The following is a 16,125-nucleotide window of genomic DNA, read 5'->3' as shown; positions in this document are numbered from 1 at the left end:
GCACATAGTGCACACTGTGGGAATTTACGACTGTGCGTGAATCCCCCCTGATATTGGTATGATCCGAGCTCAGGCACTAAGCGACTGAGCGAGGGGGCGGGGCAGCTGCTGCCTGTGAGTGCACTGTTGGAGAAACGGAGCCAGCCATACTAAGGAGAGCTTAAGTTTGAGCAGGTACCAAAGCAAATCATTCGTACCGTACAAATAATGTAAATATGACGGTGAATCACGAAAGATTGATATCAAACTGATCACTTGACCAATATTACGTTACTTGCTCTTCAAGTGAATCAACAAATGGCGAAATGAAAAGCCGAACAAATGCTATTTTTTTTAGAGAGTCTTAGCTTACGTGTGTTTATTTCATATTTTCAGTTCTTACCCTCCCCGACTAAATCGGTTTCAGTTATGCACTGAAATATAAGAATGGACATTAGAGGCTTCTTTCAATGAAAAAAACTCAGGTAAATGTTATTGGGTGGATGCCGTAGGCATCCACACTATTGAGATCCTGTTTCTCTTTATTCTTTATCCTTTATTATTCTAGTTGCTCCGTTTCTTTGCCGCTTAACTACTCCCTCAGTTTTCAGCCGATTTTTACCATTCAAACTCTAAACTGTTCTGCTATTTCTGCTTTCGACTGCTATATCTTTTGGTACTTATTACTATTATACTTTTTAAAATATTACACTTTTTTCCTTTAATTTGTCCCATTGAAATGAATGGGAAACTTCTACAATTCTGCTAAAACTTGCTTGTCTTTGAAACTTAACTACTTCCTCATACTTTCACCTAGAAACTCCATTCAAACTTTAAAACGTTCTCAGATGATTGGGCTATTCCTGTGTGATTCAGCTTTTTCATATCTGTTACCGTTTTCATGTAATGACTCTTTAAGTTTTCAGTTACAACTTTGTGATTTTTCAGAAAATACATGTGTTGCTATGGTTGCTATGCAATTAACTCCCACTGCACACTCGTCCGTTCTGAATTTTCTCTTCATGTCTGAACAACTCCTTGCTACTCGCTCAATTTCCACTCAACTTCCACAAATTATACATCAAAACGTAGGTATTTTTGCTGGCTTTAAGACAGTGTCACTATAATTATTGTGAGAGTTACGTTTTTTTCACAATTTGCCTCGAAGTGACACATGGTCTAAAAACTCCCCATTCAAAGTCTATGGGGAGGTTGTGAAACTCAGAGCTGAAATACTGAAACTGAAGGCATTTTCAAATCGTCATATCTCCTTAACGAAGCAAAGTTAAGACATGAGGCTTGTCCCTGTATATCTTCAGACACTCCTGACACTCACAATTCAAGAATTATTTTCTCACCTATTACCGTTCTGAGATGAGTTAGACTTGTTTGAGGGGTGGAAATCTGTCCTCCTCTCATTTTTCAAATTCCGAAAATGAAGCCGTTTCTTCTCTCGTCATATCTCCGCGACGGAGATACAAAGAGCTATGTAAATCGCAGTCAAAGTACACCAAAGTCCGCTGATTCACCCAGTGCAAGAATTATGCTTCTATCCCACCTAGTTTTTGAGTTACACGACGTTTTGTAACTCCAAAAAACGGCGTTTTTCGCGTCTCACCGCGATCTAATTCTGACTCCTCATCACCCTTTTTTTCAAAGCGCCCGCCCCCTTAGAGGTGGCGCGATTGGTAATGACACCGCTCTTCAGACCAGAGGTCGTGGGTTCGATTCCACCTTGGCCCACATGTTTTTTTTTTAACTACAAATTTATACACTATCACAGACCGGTAATTCATATTGATAATTTATTACAATTCTGCAAAGTTTAATGATTTTAGCAGCTTTTCTAATATGGACCTCAGATTCTGGTTAACAGTCTATGGCAGAAATACATACAAGTACACAGCCTGATGAAGCAGACAGAAGCAGTACCTCTGATTGGTTCCGCAGTTTCACCTCTTATCAGCACAAATCTCACCCTCTTCTGCTGTTTTCACCTCTTTTCTGCTAATTTGAGCTTCTGTTCCACAGTGCACTCAGCCTCTTCTGCTGTTTTCATTAGAATTTTAAGCTTTTCCACCTTTTTTCAGTTACGTGAGAACCAGTTTGGCTCAATGAGTAGCTGAAAAATATCAGCCTCTTCTGCTGTTTTAGCAGGATTTCAGAGTTCAGCTTTTTCACTTGTTTTAAGCACAAATTTCAGTTTCTTTACCTCATTTCACAACAAAGTTCTTCCTCTTCACCTCTTTTCTGCTAATTTGAGCTGCTGCTCCACAGTGCACATTTTCCCTCTCATCATATCTTTGCTTGTGACCAGAACTCATTTGGCTCAGAGGGTAGGGCATCTGTCGTGAGACCCGGTGGCAGAGGTTCGAATCCTACCTGTGACAGCTGCTACACATGTTCACTGCTTGCATGCGCTCTGCTTTCTTGACACTCTCCAGTGTGTCATTACACATACAGCCATCTTCAGCAAGCACTTCTGCTTCTACACTTCTTTTCAACTCGGCTTTTTGCTTCTTTACCTCTTTTCAGCAGAAATTATTCCTCTTCACCTCTTTTCTGCTAATTAGAGCTCCTGCTCCACAGTGCACTTAGCCTCTTCTGCTGTTTTCATTAGAATTTTAAGCTTTTCCACCTTTTTTCAGTTACGTGAGAACCAGTTTGGCTCAGTGAGTAGCTGAAAAATATCAGCCTCTACTACTGTTTTAGCAGGATTTCAGAGTTCAGCTTTTTCACTTGTTTTAAGCACAAATTTCAGTTTCTTTACCTCATTTCACAACAAAGTTCTTCCTCTTCACCTCTTTTCTGCTAATTTGAGCTTCTGCTCCACAGTGCACATTTTCTCTCTCATCATATATTTGCTTGAGACCAGAACTCATTTGGCTCAGAGGGTAGGGCAGCTGCCGTGAGACCCGGGGGCAGAGTTTCGAATCCTACCTGTGACAGTTGCTACACATGTTCCCTGCTTGCATGCGCTCTGCTTTCTTGACACTCTCCAGTGTGTCATTACACATACAGCCATCTTCAGCAAGCACTTCTACACCTCTTTTCAACTCATCTTTTTGCTTCTTTACCTCTTTTCAGCAGAACTTCTTCTGATTCACCTCTTTTCTGCTAAATGTTTAGCCTTTTCACCTCTTATTAGCACAATACTAAGCAGCTTCTGCTAATTTCACCAGAATTGTCAGTCTCTCCACCTCTTCTTTGTAAGAATCAGTTTGGTCCAGTAAGGTGAGACGCCGCCTATAGATCAGAAAGGCCAGGTTCGAATCTCGCTCAGGGCAATGTTTTTTGTTTTTTCAACTTTTTCTGCTTTTTTCAGCAGAAATCTTCAGCGTAAGGCATCCACACAGCATTTTCGCAGGAAATGCAATTTTTTCTAGTTTTATATATTATGCTTACTATGTTGTTCAGTATATTTCTATGCAAAACAAGAGGGATTTCAGTACAAAGCAGGATATTCACATTTGTAACCAGATATTTACATACACTTTAGGGAGAAAACATAAAACATTTTTACTGTACAACATCAATTTAGAGTAAACTTTTGTTTTAGATAAATATTGAAATATCTTTTGAATTAGTTAAATGTCAGAATAAAGAGAGACAGAGCTGTCTATTTTTTATCACTTTGATCAAATTTAGGAGTACATGTACACTAAGTTTGTTAATTAATAAGAAAACTCCAGACGATTCCATTCTGAGCTGAAGAAGCTTCTGATAGGTTCGTAGAGTCCATGTGAGTAAATTGGTGGCACAGCTGTGGATGCATATAAGGCAAAACACAGAGCCTGTTTCTGTGACATGGGAACATCAAGAGATGTCAACCAAAACACCAGGAAAAGAACTGTGGAGCTCCATAAGTGTGGCTCAATTTTGAATACAATTTGGTGCCATTTAAAATTAAGAAATACAGATAGTTTCTCTCTTTACTCTTAAAGTTAACAAATATGTTTTTTATATTTATCAATCTAAAAAAATAAACATTTAGTCTGATTTGATGTTACAATTTAAAAAGTGTTTGTGTTTTCTGAAGAGTTTGTAAATATCTGTATATTTGATGATTGTCAGCACAAAGAGAGAGAGAGGAACAGAGAGGGAGAGAGAGGGAGATGGAGAATGAGGACAGAACAGAGGTGGAACAAGAGCAGGTGAGACACACATGTTAGTCAAATGGTTGTTTACCAAAAGTATCACCGTATCACAGGTACTCATGTATCTCGTACCTAGTGTTTCTTTTTAGGTTTGTTATTTTTCAAATTCTATATTTATTAAGTTATGCGGGCTTGTTTGCACAACAAGGCTAAATAATTATATAAACTTTTCTCAATCTAAATATTGTACATTGGTAGAATTAAAAAATAAGTGTAGTGCAGGTCTATGATGATTTTTAGTGCTACTATCATCTAGTTCTGATTCTGTTTCTGTCTTGGTTAAATCCTAAGTAGTCCTGATTTTGAACTGTTGTAGTCCTGTTTTAATTCTGGATCAGTTCTGGGTCTGGTTGAATTGGGGTTTAGTCCTCATGTCTTGATACAGCCCTGATTTTGTTCTGCCTTGCTGCTTAAAAACTAGTTTAAGGTGTCCTGCACATGTGATATATATTTTTCCCTATATGAAGTCATTCTTTTTTGAACAAAACTCAAAACAGAGCCTATTGATCTCAGTCATTTCTACCCCCCCCCCCCCCTCCCAAAAAAAACCAAAATCCCACATGCATACTACCCTTTTGGGCTAAGCCCCGGGTGTTTCAAATGTCTGGCTCCGCCTCTGGCTCAGACTTAAGTATGTCTGTTTTCCATGAATCCCGGTCAGTCTGTTGCAAGGTAAAAGCATGATTTAATATTGGTAGCCAACTGTTTAATGATAGAAAATATTTTCTTTGATTGAGGGATTAAAGTAATTAGGCCTAGCCAATACTTTCCACGTACAGTTCTTTGTAAGAAATGGGCTATCAGACTATTTCTGCGTATTTTTCTTCCTTTTTCTAGAGTTCCGTTTTGATTTGGATTGTTTTCTATAACTGTCCTGTAGGGGGCAGCCAAGCGGTGAACGGCACCGACACTGTCGCCTTATGACGCAAAAGAAGCCAGTGTCCGGGCGTCAGCCATCTTCTCTTAAATTGTCAACCGAGCTCTTGGAGCGGTCTGCTGTTGGACAACAAAAGAACAACAACAGCGATCATGGGAGCTGTTTTGGGTTTGTGCTCGATGGCAAGCTGGGTCAGTATCATTCTTCATTTGACTGTGAGAACAGTTTTAACAGCGACAGGACGTTTTAGCTGCCTCGATTTAACAAATGTTGCAGTGACTGCGCAGGAGGAAAATGTCAGGCCAACACGATGAGCGTCTGTGGCGCAGACATACTAACATCACCGTTTGGCTCATAACACACTTTAGTGATTCAGTTACTGTGAGCGTGTTACTGCGCTTTTAGTTAGACGGAGCCGATTATGCGAACCATCGCCGTACTACCTCCCATCCAGCAGGCCTGTTGATGTTCATGTTACAGTGATGGCTCGTAAACACACTGTCCGTGAAATGAAAACACCGGGGTGTGACGTTAGCTCAACCTTGTAAACACAGTGCGGTATCCGCTGCACGCAGCAGGTTCGTGTCATGTGAAACGGACAGATACACTTACAGACACGAGGTGCTTCTAGGAACTAAATGATTACCGTTATTCCTGTTAACCAATGAGCTTTGAAATATCTGTGCTTAACTCTAATACTCGACTTGTTCCCATGTGTGTATGTAGATCCCGTGTCTCTGTGGCAGCGCCCCCTGTCTGCTATGTCGATGCTGCCCCAGTGGAAATAATTCCACAGTGACTCGCCTCATCTATGCCTTCTTCCTGCTTCTGGGAGTGGCTGTTGCCTGTATCATGTTGATGCCTGGCATGGAGGGCCAGCTCAAGAAGGTACGCAGTGTTCCTGACATAAAACTAGCCTTGGAATATCTCCTGCAGCACAGAGATGTCACAAGTTATGAAAACACTCTCATGGATATTTTAGTTTGCTAAGGCTTTAACAGGATTCTGCAGTGAGAGTAAATATAGTTTGGTTCATTGCTCCTAATTATGTAAGACACATGGTCCTTGTTTGCTGTTAAGTAGCTTACCAGTTGTTAATCACCGTATTCTCCTAATGAGCCATACCTGCCCGTTCCAACTGTTAAATACTTAAATATGTGTGATATTCACACCAAGAGAACTATACACGGCTGTGAAAATACTGTGATCTTTCCTCTCACGTGGTAACTGTTTTTATGTTGATCCCTACAGTGGCCTCAATCCCCTTTTTTCTGTTTGTGCAGCTTTGTTGTATAATATCTGCTATAACAAAATAATCTGGTGGGATGTTTGGAAAAAAGTTTTAACGGTGTTCAGTCGGCCGTGTTTGGAAGCTGCAGTGCTGTGAAAAACCTCATTCTTTGGGGGGTTTTTTTGTTTCTCAACTAAGCAAGTGAGACAACACTCTAATACTAGAATAACTGACAAGTCAGAAACACTAAGATAATATGTTACATTTGAGAACAGTTTAGTGGAAAATGTCAAAAACTAATAAAAAGGCATTTCAAACCATTAATCCGATTCTTCAGTGCTGTTTAGATGGGCGCCACCTCTTGTCATTCATCATCAACACGTTATACTCAAAATAGACACCAAAGAGGAAAAACCCTTCCGATAAACCAATGTTAAATATGTTATGGAAACATGTTCACGAATTATTAAAATAGGACAAATGAACATCTGAAAAACTAAAACTGTAACTGAACAGTGTGGCACTGCATCATGAACGATGCACACTGTTTGAAAATTCATGACAACGACTTCAATAAAAGTTCAAATCTAAAAATAAGAAAACAACAAATTTTGCAGCCATTTTTTCCGTTTATTGAAGTCTGGTCGCGGGGGCAGCAGCAGGGGAGCCCAGACCTCCTTCTCATCACCTCCTCGAGGTTATCCGGGGAAACATCCAGCCATTGGTGTGTCCTGGGTCTGCGCTGCGGCCTCCTCCGATATGACGCGCCCAGCTTAGACACCTTACCCAGGAGGTGACAGCTTTAGCCATCTCCTTTTTGTGTAGAGCTGCAGCTACTCTACTCTGAACTCCTCCATAATGATCCAACTCCTCAGCCTCGCAAAGGGAGAGACCATCCGCCCTTCGAAGAAAGCCATTGTCCGCCGTTTGTATAGCTGTCTCAATCCAGGCCATCACTATTAGAATAACAGATTTTTGGTGTTTTTTCAACAGTGCTCCATCTAGTGGCAGATGGCTGCATAACATTTATGATCCAACAATTTACCAGCATTAGGCATCAAATCTGGTACCAAATAGTGACAACGATTAGTCGGCTAGTCGCAAACATCACTAATTTTTCACATTTGAACATTGACAGAGATTATCCAAGTAAATGTAAATTTTTTTAAATGATAATTTGATTTAATGGAAAAGCTACAAATGCTCTAATGGAAAAGTTATTGCCCCTCAAACGTAATAACTGATTGCATCCTCCTTGTTTTGTGATAACTGACGGTGAGTGTACCACATCACTGTGGAGGAACTTTTGCCCCCTCTTTGCAGAATTGTTTTAATTCAGCGACAAAGGAGGATTTTAAGTTCATGACCGTGGTTAAATTTAAGTCCAGGCTTTGACTAGTCAAATGATCATTGGACTGGTTCTTATGTAGCACTTTTGTACTCTACCTGAGCACTCGGTGCTTTATTCAACTTGTCTCTTTCACCCAAGCACTTTTTTCTACGTTTTTCTATGCTGGATCTATCTAGCTCTATTTTTTTCCATTTAACATTTACACACATGCATCCAATGAATGCGGATATTTGGCATGCAGACTGGAGAGATGGAACCACCACTTGCTGTTGTGCTTTGGGTCATTGTCCTGCTGCATAACCCAAGTGTGCTCAAGCACTTTGACCGCTGTATAAGAACCAGACCAATTTCCATTTTCAAGATAGCTTTGTATGGCCTTGTGCAAGCAGTTGTGTTAGTGACATTAAGCAACACTAATTGTCTTAAAACAAAAGCAACTACAACAGATTCAGTTCAGATAACTTTTCTCTTAATAAATGAAATCATCATTTTAAATTGCTCTCTATTGACTCAGGTTATCTTTGTCTAATACTGAAATGTGTTTGCTCTAAAATATCTAAGCGTGACATATCTGACCAAAAGAAAAGTTAGAAAAGAGGCAAATATTAGCTTTGATGTATCCAGTGGTGGTGTTTGTATGACCGACACGTCGTTTGAGTACAAAATGCAACATGTTAAAGGATAATTTTGGCTAGCTCATGTCCAGCCTGCACTTGACAGGTGGATAATTGACCTGTGGGATCTCTGTGGATTTTCTTTGGCTCGCAGTACAGTGCCTCTGTTGCATCCAGTGGCTCCTTTGCCCTTTCGTGGCGGGTGCTGCACTACGACACACCTGTATACATTGTCTCTTTTTATGTTGCTCTAGATTCCAGGTTTCTGTGAAGGAGGGAGGGGTTCGTCTATTCCTGGTGTGGAGGGACATGTGAACTGTGATGTGCTGGTTGGCTACAAGGCCGTGTACCGTGTTTGCTTCGGAATGGCTATGTTCTTCCTGCTTTTCTCTCTGCTCATGATCAAAGTCAAGAGCAGTAAAGACCCCCGTGCTGCACTCCACAACGGGTGAGTCAGCATGTCCATCTTCCACATCATGTCTGCTATGACACAAAGTCAGGTTTTATTGAGATTTGATGGATTGATTACTAGGGCTGGGTATCGTCACTGATTTCTAGAATTGATTCAATTCCGATTCACAAGGTCCCGAATCGATTCGATCCACGATTCGATTTAATTCGATTCGATTTGAATCTGGGAAATTTTGACAGTCAGAAATATTATAATTCAGATCAGTACATTTACATATTTTTGTATCTATTAAAAGGAAGCTGACACACGCAAGACTTTATCAAAGGTGTGAGCATCACAGCAGATGCCTTTGTGTCAAAGTAGCTGAAGATAAAACACAGAAAAACATGAAGGTGATTTTCCTGGCCTGGGATTTTATAAAAAATATTCTGCAGTACATCAAAAACGAAAGAAAACCATTAATCAACACATGAACATTACCTCTGAAGTTACAGCTGTTTTATTAGAGACACAGCTGAGCGTTTTGCATTTTGCTTAATTTTAAAAAGTTTAAATTTGTTCAGTATTGAACAGCAGAAATTAGGTTTACTTTTCGGAAGTAAGTAAAAGGGAGAAAAAAAACGTCGGCTGACAGCGCTGTAAACAACGGTAGACTTGTGCGTAACAAGCAAGCGAATAATGCAGAAGAGAGAGAGAGAGAGAGAGCTGTGCGTGAAGTGTGATTTTTATCCTGATAAGTCAGCAAAAGTCAGAGGGAATTCATGACGATGTTTATGTGAAGCGTAGTTTGGATCTTCTTTTGCTGCTGGTTCGGTCAATATTGTTTGGAGAGAGATAAAACTAACAGCCATATGATCAGCGCAAAAAGGGCGTAAACACAGCGCAGACCCGCGGATCAGAATCAGCAGCCGTCGGCTTTCAGCCCCGACCGTGTCCGTGCCGTCAGGTGAGAAAGGCGACATCTCACTGATTCTGATCCGCGGGTCCCGCTGTGTGTTTACATCTTTGTGCAGAAGTCGTGTTCCTGCTCTCATTTACTGTCTTAGCTGTTTGGTGGTTGTTGAAATTTTGTGATCTTTCACCTGAGATTCTGGCACTTCGGGCAAAATACATTAATATTAAAAAATCGATTCAGGATTTTAATGAATCGATTTTACGTTATCCAAGCCAGAATCGATTTTAATCAATAAATCGATTATAAAAACCCACCCCTATTGATTACCTGCTTTAAACATGCCAAACATATCATGTTATTAGAACATGTGACAAGCTGGAACGTGTTGTTGTTATAGCTCACATCAAAACTAGCAGCAGGGAGTGAAAGGCCATCTTTACTGCGGAACATCCCACTTAGGACTGCAGCTAGTGATTATTTTCATGAATATAAGAAGCATTTTCAATTAAATTCAGTTTTATTTAAATAGCACAGCACCAGATGTGTTGCTCACAGTTTCCTGATGTCCATCATTGCACGTTTAAAACATGTTACCATTAATGTACTTGAATGACAACATCTGCAAACGTTTTCAGCAGTAATCTGATTGTTAATTTCTTTATGTTCTGTTTGTCAGGTTTTGGTTCTTCAAGTTTGCAGCAGCTGTTGCCATCACTGTTGGATCCTTCTTCATCTCAGAAGGGCCCTTCACTACTGGTAACTGTTTTTGGTTCACTCTCACTTAGTCCAATTGATTACATTGATCATTGATTGCACACACACACCTTGTTTCATTTTACAGTGCACATTAAAGGACAAGAATAAAGAAATGTGAATGTGCCAGATTAAAGCTCTCTATTCATCTCACACTAAACTGGAGGTTTCATTATATTAGTGTCCTTTGTGTGACGTTCTTTCTCTCACTCTGATCCACAGTGTGGTTCTACATCGGTATGGCGGGGGCCTTCTGTTTCATCCTTATCCAGCTTGTTTTACTCATCGACTTTGCCCATTCTTGGAACGAGTCCTGGGTGGAGAAGATGGAGGAGGGCAACTCTCGCTGTTGGTATGCAGGTATGATGACAAGTGATAGAGGATACTCGTGGAGATGACTAAAGAGCTCTGTCTTTGATCTAATAGATTTGAAGTGCAGACAAAAATGTTTTGGTCATAGCTGGAAAAATAGGATTTACTTAAGACTTATTTTTATGTTATTAATTACAACAGTCACAAGAAATAATTAGGTGTACGCTTGGGTGTATTTGTTTTATATGACAAGTAAACAATTCAAGGTGGTGTTTCCATCAGCTGGAAAAGATTAACACAACTCTATGTTAATGAGGTTTCTTTGTTTTTGTATGTTCACAGCTCTGCTGTCAGTCACCACAGTCAGCTACCTGCTGTCTCTGGTGTCTCTGGTCATGTTCTATGTCTACTACACCCACTCTGATGGCTGCACTGAAAACAAGGTCTTCATAAGCATCAACATGCTCCTCTGCATCGCTGCCTCCGTCATGTCCATCCTGCCACAGATCCAGGTTCACACCACTTCTTGTGTACATTAGATGACTCGACATGTTCAGCTTTTATATGTAGTAGTAAGATGCATTAATCATATTAACATGACAGGATATGTAGGGCTTTATTATGAAGTGATGTTATGCAATGTAACACTAAAAGAATAATGGCATGAATTATAGCAAGATGAGTCAGACATGAGATGATGGAGTCATGGAGGTGTCGCCTAATATAATTCAGAATGTGTCATGTATGAAAGTTGTTGTTAGAAATTAGAGATAACTGATGTGTGGTGTGTCATGTACAGGAGTCCCAGCCCAGGTCTGGCCTGTTGCAGTCTTCTCTGGTGACATTGTACACCATGTACCTGACCTGGTCTGCTATGACCAATGAGCCTGGTAAGAAAACAAAAGCTTTTCAGCCTGCTGTGTTTTGCAGTGTACTGGTATGTAGGGCTGCTCGATTATGGCAAAAATGATAATCACGATTATTTTCACTGAAATTGAGATCACGATTATTTGACGATATTTATTTAACCCTTTAAGACCTACTATAGAACCAAGTCCACCAGAGTTTATATTATTTTTATTTATTTTTTTTACATGCTGTAGTGCCATTTGTGGGAGCATTTCAAGTTGCTATACATCAATACAACTGTTATAGCCCATATTTTAATAATATGTATGCATTAAGTGCATAGTAATTACATAAATTGCAAAAAAGTGCAATAAACTACAAAAAAAATTGAAAATCGCTTTTGTTTTGTTTACATATATTTCTACTTGGAGAAGTTTAAGAGGTTTATCCCTCAAAACTTTAAATACAATAAAGTTGCAAAAAATAGTTTCCCACCACAGGAAATTTATTTTGAGTGTCTTCATAGTTTTATTTTGGAGATACACCAATTTTTATATACTGCAGGAAAAACAAAAAACAATCCTATGATGCAAATTTGCAAAGAAAACAGCATGTGCATCATTTCACTGTGGGAAGTGTTACGAACAGCTGATAGGAACGGCAAAGCGTGTTTCTGGAATATTATGTTTTTGTTCCTGCAAGCGCTTTTTATGCAATTTTTGCAAAGCTTTATGTGGAAGGAAACCGTGACCGAGGACAAGCTGATGGCATAAGATGTAAGTACAACTCCTCCGGTTTCATATGCAAAACAAATTATTGCGCTAGCTTACACGGTTCAGGTTCTACAGGGATTTAAAAATAGTTACACAAAACGGAGCGTGCTGCTCTGACCGGCTTTAAAGGGTTAACAATGACTTTAAAAAAATAATATAAAATAGTGTGCAACACCACTGAAGTTTCACACCTCTCTTTTCAACCAACGGCAGTCACTCTCCAAATAACTTCTGCTTAGCTTTCCGAGCTTCCCTCGGGTCCTCTTAATCAGCGGTCTCCACCCTTTTTTGCGCCACGGACCGGTTTATGCCCAACAATATTTTCACGGACCGGCCTTTAAGGTGTCGCGGATAAATGAGGGAGGGGCTAATAATCGGCTCAGTCATTTTTAATGATCGTTGAAAGCCCAGATCGTAATCGTGATTAAAATTCGATTAATTGAGCAGCCCTACTGGTATGTGCCCATAACTGACCCCCAGACCCAGGCCTAGCCCCACACACACAGATACACGTCCGTCCACATCTACCCCATGCTCTGACGTGAACGGACAGGTGCCCGCCCAAAGCCAGCAGTGATCCCGGAACGCTGCTTTGAGAATCAGTTTGACACCAACGGATTTCAACTTTATTCTCAAACTGATCAATAATAGTTTTTATCTAATGTGGGCCTGTGTATTTTTGGGATGCTTCATGCTGCATCGATCTATTGTGTGATTTATCAGTTCCATTCTCTCCACATGGTCACACTCTACTTGTGAATATGGGTGTTTCTATTGGTCCAGATAGATCCCACAAGGAAAACTGTTGTGTTAGAGCAGCTGGACAAAGAATAAAAATACTGCAGTGTACAATAAACAGAGTGCCACAGATGCCTAGTGCGGACGCTAATAAATGCACATGCAAAGATTTACAAATACAACAGTGATTTTTAAAAAAGTAGCAACGAAGTTGGTTTAAAAAAAACAGTAAAATTAAGACTGACGTTTTGCAGAGTACTGCAAATTGTGTTGATAAATATGTCCACTATTAATCTAAGAAACTGCTGCATGAAGGTATAATACAAAAATATGTGTGGGATGGTTTGGCTAATAGGTGTGATCTGCTGTCGTAGAACAAGTAGTTACTGTACTGTTCTCTATAAAACAGTAGGAATGAGTTTCTGTAGTGTTGTTTGAGGCAGCGGGGTTGAATCACACTGAGGAAGAATGAAGGAAGGAGCTTTGCTGCCTTCGAAGTGTGGAGTGATGCTGGCTTGTCCATAATGGAGAGCAGTTTGTCCCTCACCGACTCAAAGCCTACGGACTCTGGCACTGATGCTTTCCGCCAGCAGACAACAGCAAATTAGATGGCCAGACTGGTAGATCACCTCCAACACATTAAAGGATCTGAGCTTCCCCTTCTTATAAACAGCATCAATGTAAACTACCAGTAGCTCTCCACTGTTTCCACCTCCTCACCCATGATGTTGATGGGCCTAGCTGAAGACTTTTTCTTTTGGAAGTCAACTGCCATCTCTGTTGTCTTGATTACATTCAGAACGAGGGGATTTCTTCCTCACCAGCTCTCTGTACTCTGACTCCTGCCCACCCTTAGTACATCCAACCAGTGTAGTGTCGATGGTGATCCAGTGCTTGTTGTTAGGAAAACTGCATACAGTCCTGGTTGGGACGATCCTCACAGAAATGTATACAGTCAGTGATGTAGTCTGTGATGCTATAGCTATCATTTCCATTTGGATCACAGAACATGTCTGTAGTGTCAGAGCATTCCTGCAGGGCATTGCTGTCTTCTACCTCTTCACTGGGTTGGTGGCAACAGGAAGGAAAGGAAGTACAGGAGCACACTAAGAATATAGATGGATAGAACACCTTCCTGAATGCTAAACGCTACTGATACCACTGACATGTAGTGCATTTGAATAGACTTCAGTGGCTGTGCAGATGACGGTAATTAGATAATTAAAGAATCTCTTCTTGTCTCTCAGACAGGAAATGTAACCCAAGCCTTCTGGGCATTATTGGGCTAAACACCACAAGTCCTGGCAGTCAGAACCATGTGGTTCAGTGGTGGGATGCCCAAGGGATTGTGGGATTGATCCTTTTCCTCATGTGTGTCCTTTACTCCAGGTATGGAACTCCTTAATTATCTTTGTAATTCTAAACTTGCAAACACCCAGACAACTAAATGGTTCATTTACTAACCCGCAGGCTGTCTCTTTGTGGATAGCACGATTCTAACTGTAGCCCTCTGTTTATTCGTCAGCATCCGCAATTCATCCAATGCCCAAGTCAACAAGCTGACTCTGACCAGTGATGAGTCTGCTCTCATTGAAGATGGGCCTCAGACGGACAGCTTTGAGGAGGGAAACGGCCCCAACAGAGCTGTGGACAATGAGAAAGATGGTGTCACGTATTCTTACTCTTTCTTCCACTTCATGTTGTTCCTTGCGTCGCTCTACATCATGATGACCCTCACCAACTGGTATAGGTAGGTTTCACGCTGTAGGAGACCTGTATAAGTCTGTCTTTGTACTTTATATTTGTTATTTCATGGGTTTTGTCCACAATAAGTTTAAAGTTGCGCAGTCTTCCATAGTCAGAGACGTTACCTTTGCTCTGGATTTCTTACCTCATATGTGGGGTTTAGGTCCAAATAAGGCGCGTTTTGTGTTTCTGCTAAGGTATATTATTTGGATAGAAGCAACTAGTCCACTTTGTTTGTGTGTGTCCGCAGCCCTGACTCCAAGTATGAGGCCATCATCAGCAAGTGGCCGTCTGTGTGGGTGAAGATCTCCTCCAGCTGGATCTGCATCGCACTCTATGTGTGGACATTGGTGGCTCCACTGGTCCTGGTCAATAGGGACTTTGACTGAAACTGCACACTGTCCCACTGCTCCAAATATTGAAGCTTTCACCTGTGTTTTGTTACTGCAAATTAAGAAACTTAGTAGTTAAATAACATTGCATGAGTCAGTGCTGAAGGAATGGTTGTTTATTGGCTCTGGTGAGTTGCTTGTATTGCTGAGTGTAGCTACATAACCAGAAGGTGATGAACTAGTCAGGACGTTCATGTGTTTTGTTTTGTTTTTGTTTTTTCCAGCTGTGACTTCAGCCCATTCTCATGAATCCTTAACAGTTCATTGCAGTCATTAGTATATCCTGTTAAACCCAGTGACGACTTGCACGTTTTTCTTTGAAAACTCGACGTGATGTTAACAGTAGTTGTATCTGAAAAGGTTCCTATGATCCTGCGTGCACATCAACTCTGCACTGTAATGTTCTGTATGCTGTTTCCTGTTTAAAAAAGGGAAAAAATGTTTTTATTCTTTTGAGTTGTGCATGAGCAGCTGTGACATTTAGAAGCAAGAGTAGGTTCCCACTGGCTCCATCACCCTGCGTGAGCAGTGTTGTGCATATGTGTTGGTGTAGATAGTTCTTCTTTATATTGCACATGTCTGCACACGCTCAGCTAATTGAGTAACAAGATGCATTCTTGTTTTTGTTGCTTCTGACTTGCTTTTTGATAACATTTGTGGTTTTGACTGCTTGACAAGCTTCCTGATAAGTTCTTGCGTAGCGCATTAGCTTGTTTCAGACATATTGTGGATGTGTTTGACTCTCATCTGTGATTTTTTTTTTTTCTTCTTGACCTAACAGTATATTGTAACTGATTTAATAAAAGAAATATGGGCGGGGGGAGTCAAGTCTAATTTGTTGTTGTTTGTTGTTTAGCTGGGTCGTACACAGTTGTCAGCTTCACCATTATTTGGTAGGTCCACCAAAACACTCATTGAGCTCTGAACCTAAAGGTCTCCTGTGGTAATGTGTCACACAGTGTTCAGTCATTTGTTTCCTGAAAGGAAATCTCATCTCATCATGCTTAATACCATTAAATCCAAGCTGAAATCACAAGATGAGATGG

At 40.5% G+C, this 16,125-nt stretch overlaps 1 protein-coding gene across 1 annotated transcript; it reads left to right on the top strand.

Annotated features, from left to right (window-relative positions):
• Nucleotides 1–5,076: 5,076 nt before the first annotated feature.
• On the top strand, nt 5,077–16,047 carry serinc1 (serine incorporator 1). Its single transcript, XM_085372376.1, has 10 exons — nt 5,077–5,204; nt 5,740–5,901; nt 8,464–8,657; nt 10,193–10,272; nt 10,492–10,629; nt 10,924–11,093; nt 11,381–11,471; nt 14,189–14,330; nt 14,467–14,691; nt 14,938–16,047. Exons 1-10 carry the CDS (start codon nt 5,166–5,168, stop codon nt 15,074–15,076), a joined length of 1,380 nt encoding a protein of 459 aa, XP_085228502.1. The 5' UTR covers nt 5,077–5,165; the 3' UTR covers nt 15,077–16,047.
• Nucleotides 16,048–16,125: the final 78 nt, after the last annotated feature.

The sequence above is a fragment of the Diplotaxodon limnothrissa genome, linkage group LG15, assembly GCF_057381915.1.
Source record: "Diplotaxodon limnothrissa isolate DT_005_m linkage group LG15, D_limnothrissa_male_GT1.1, whole genome shotgun sequence".
NCBI classification, from domain to species: domain Eukaryota; kingdom Metazoa; phylum Chordata; class Actinopteri; order Cichliformes; family Cichlidae; genus Diplotaxodon; species Diplotaxodon limnothrissa.
The sequence above is the reverse complement of the archived record's forward strand: the minus strand, read 5'-3'. Positions and strand labels throughout refer to the sequence as shown.

Bases quoted from the DNA above. Each gene is read 5' to 3' on its own strand.
- serinc1 (XM_085372376.1), top strand. From the start codon at position 5,166: ATGGGAGCTGTTTTGGGTTTGTGCTCGATGGCAAGCTGG. The intron at 10,273-10,491 runs GTAACTGTTTTT...TCTGATCCACAG, and splicing joins AGAAGGGCCCTTCACTACTG to TGTGGTTCTACATCGGTATG. The intron at 11,094-11,380 runs GTTCACACCACT...TGTCATGTACAG, and splicing joins CCATCCTGCCACAGATCCAG to GAGTCCCAGCCCAGGTCTGG.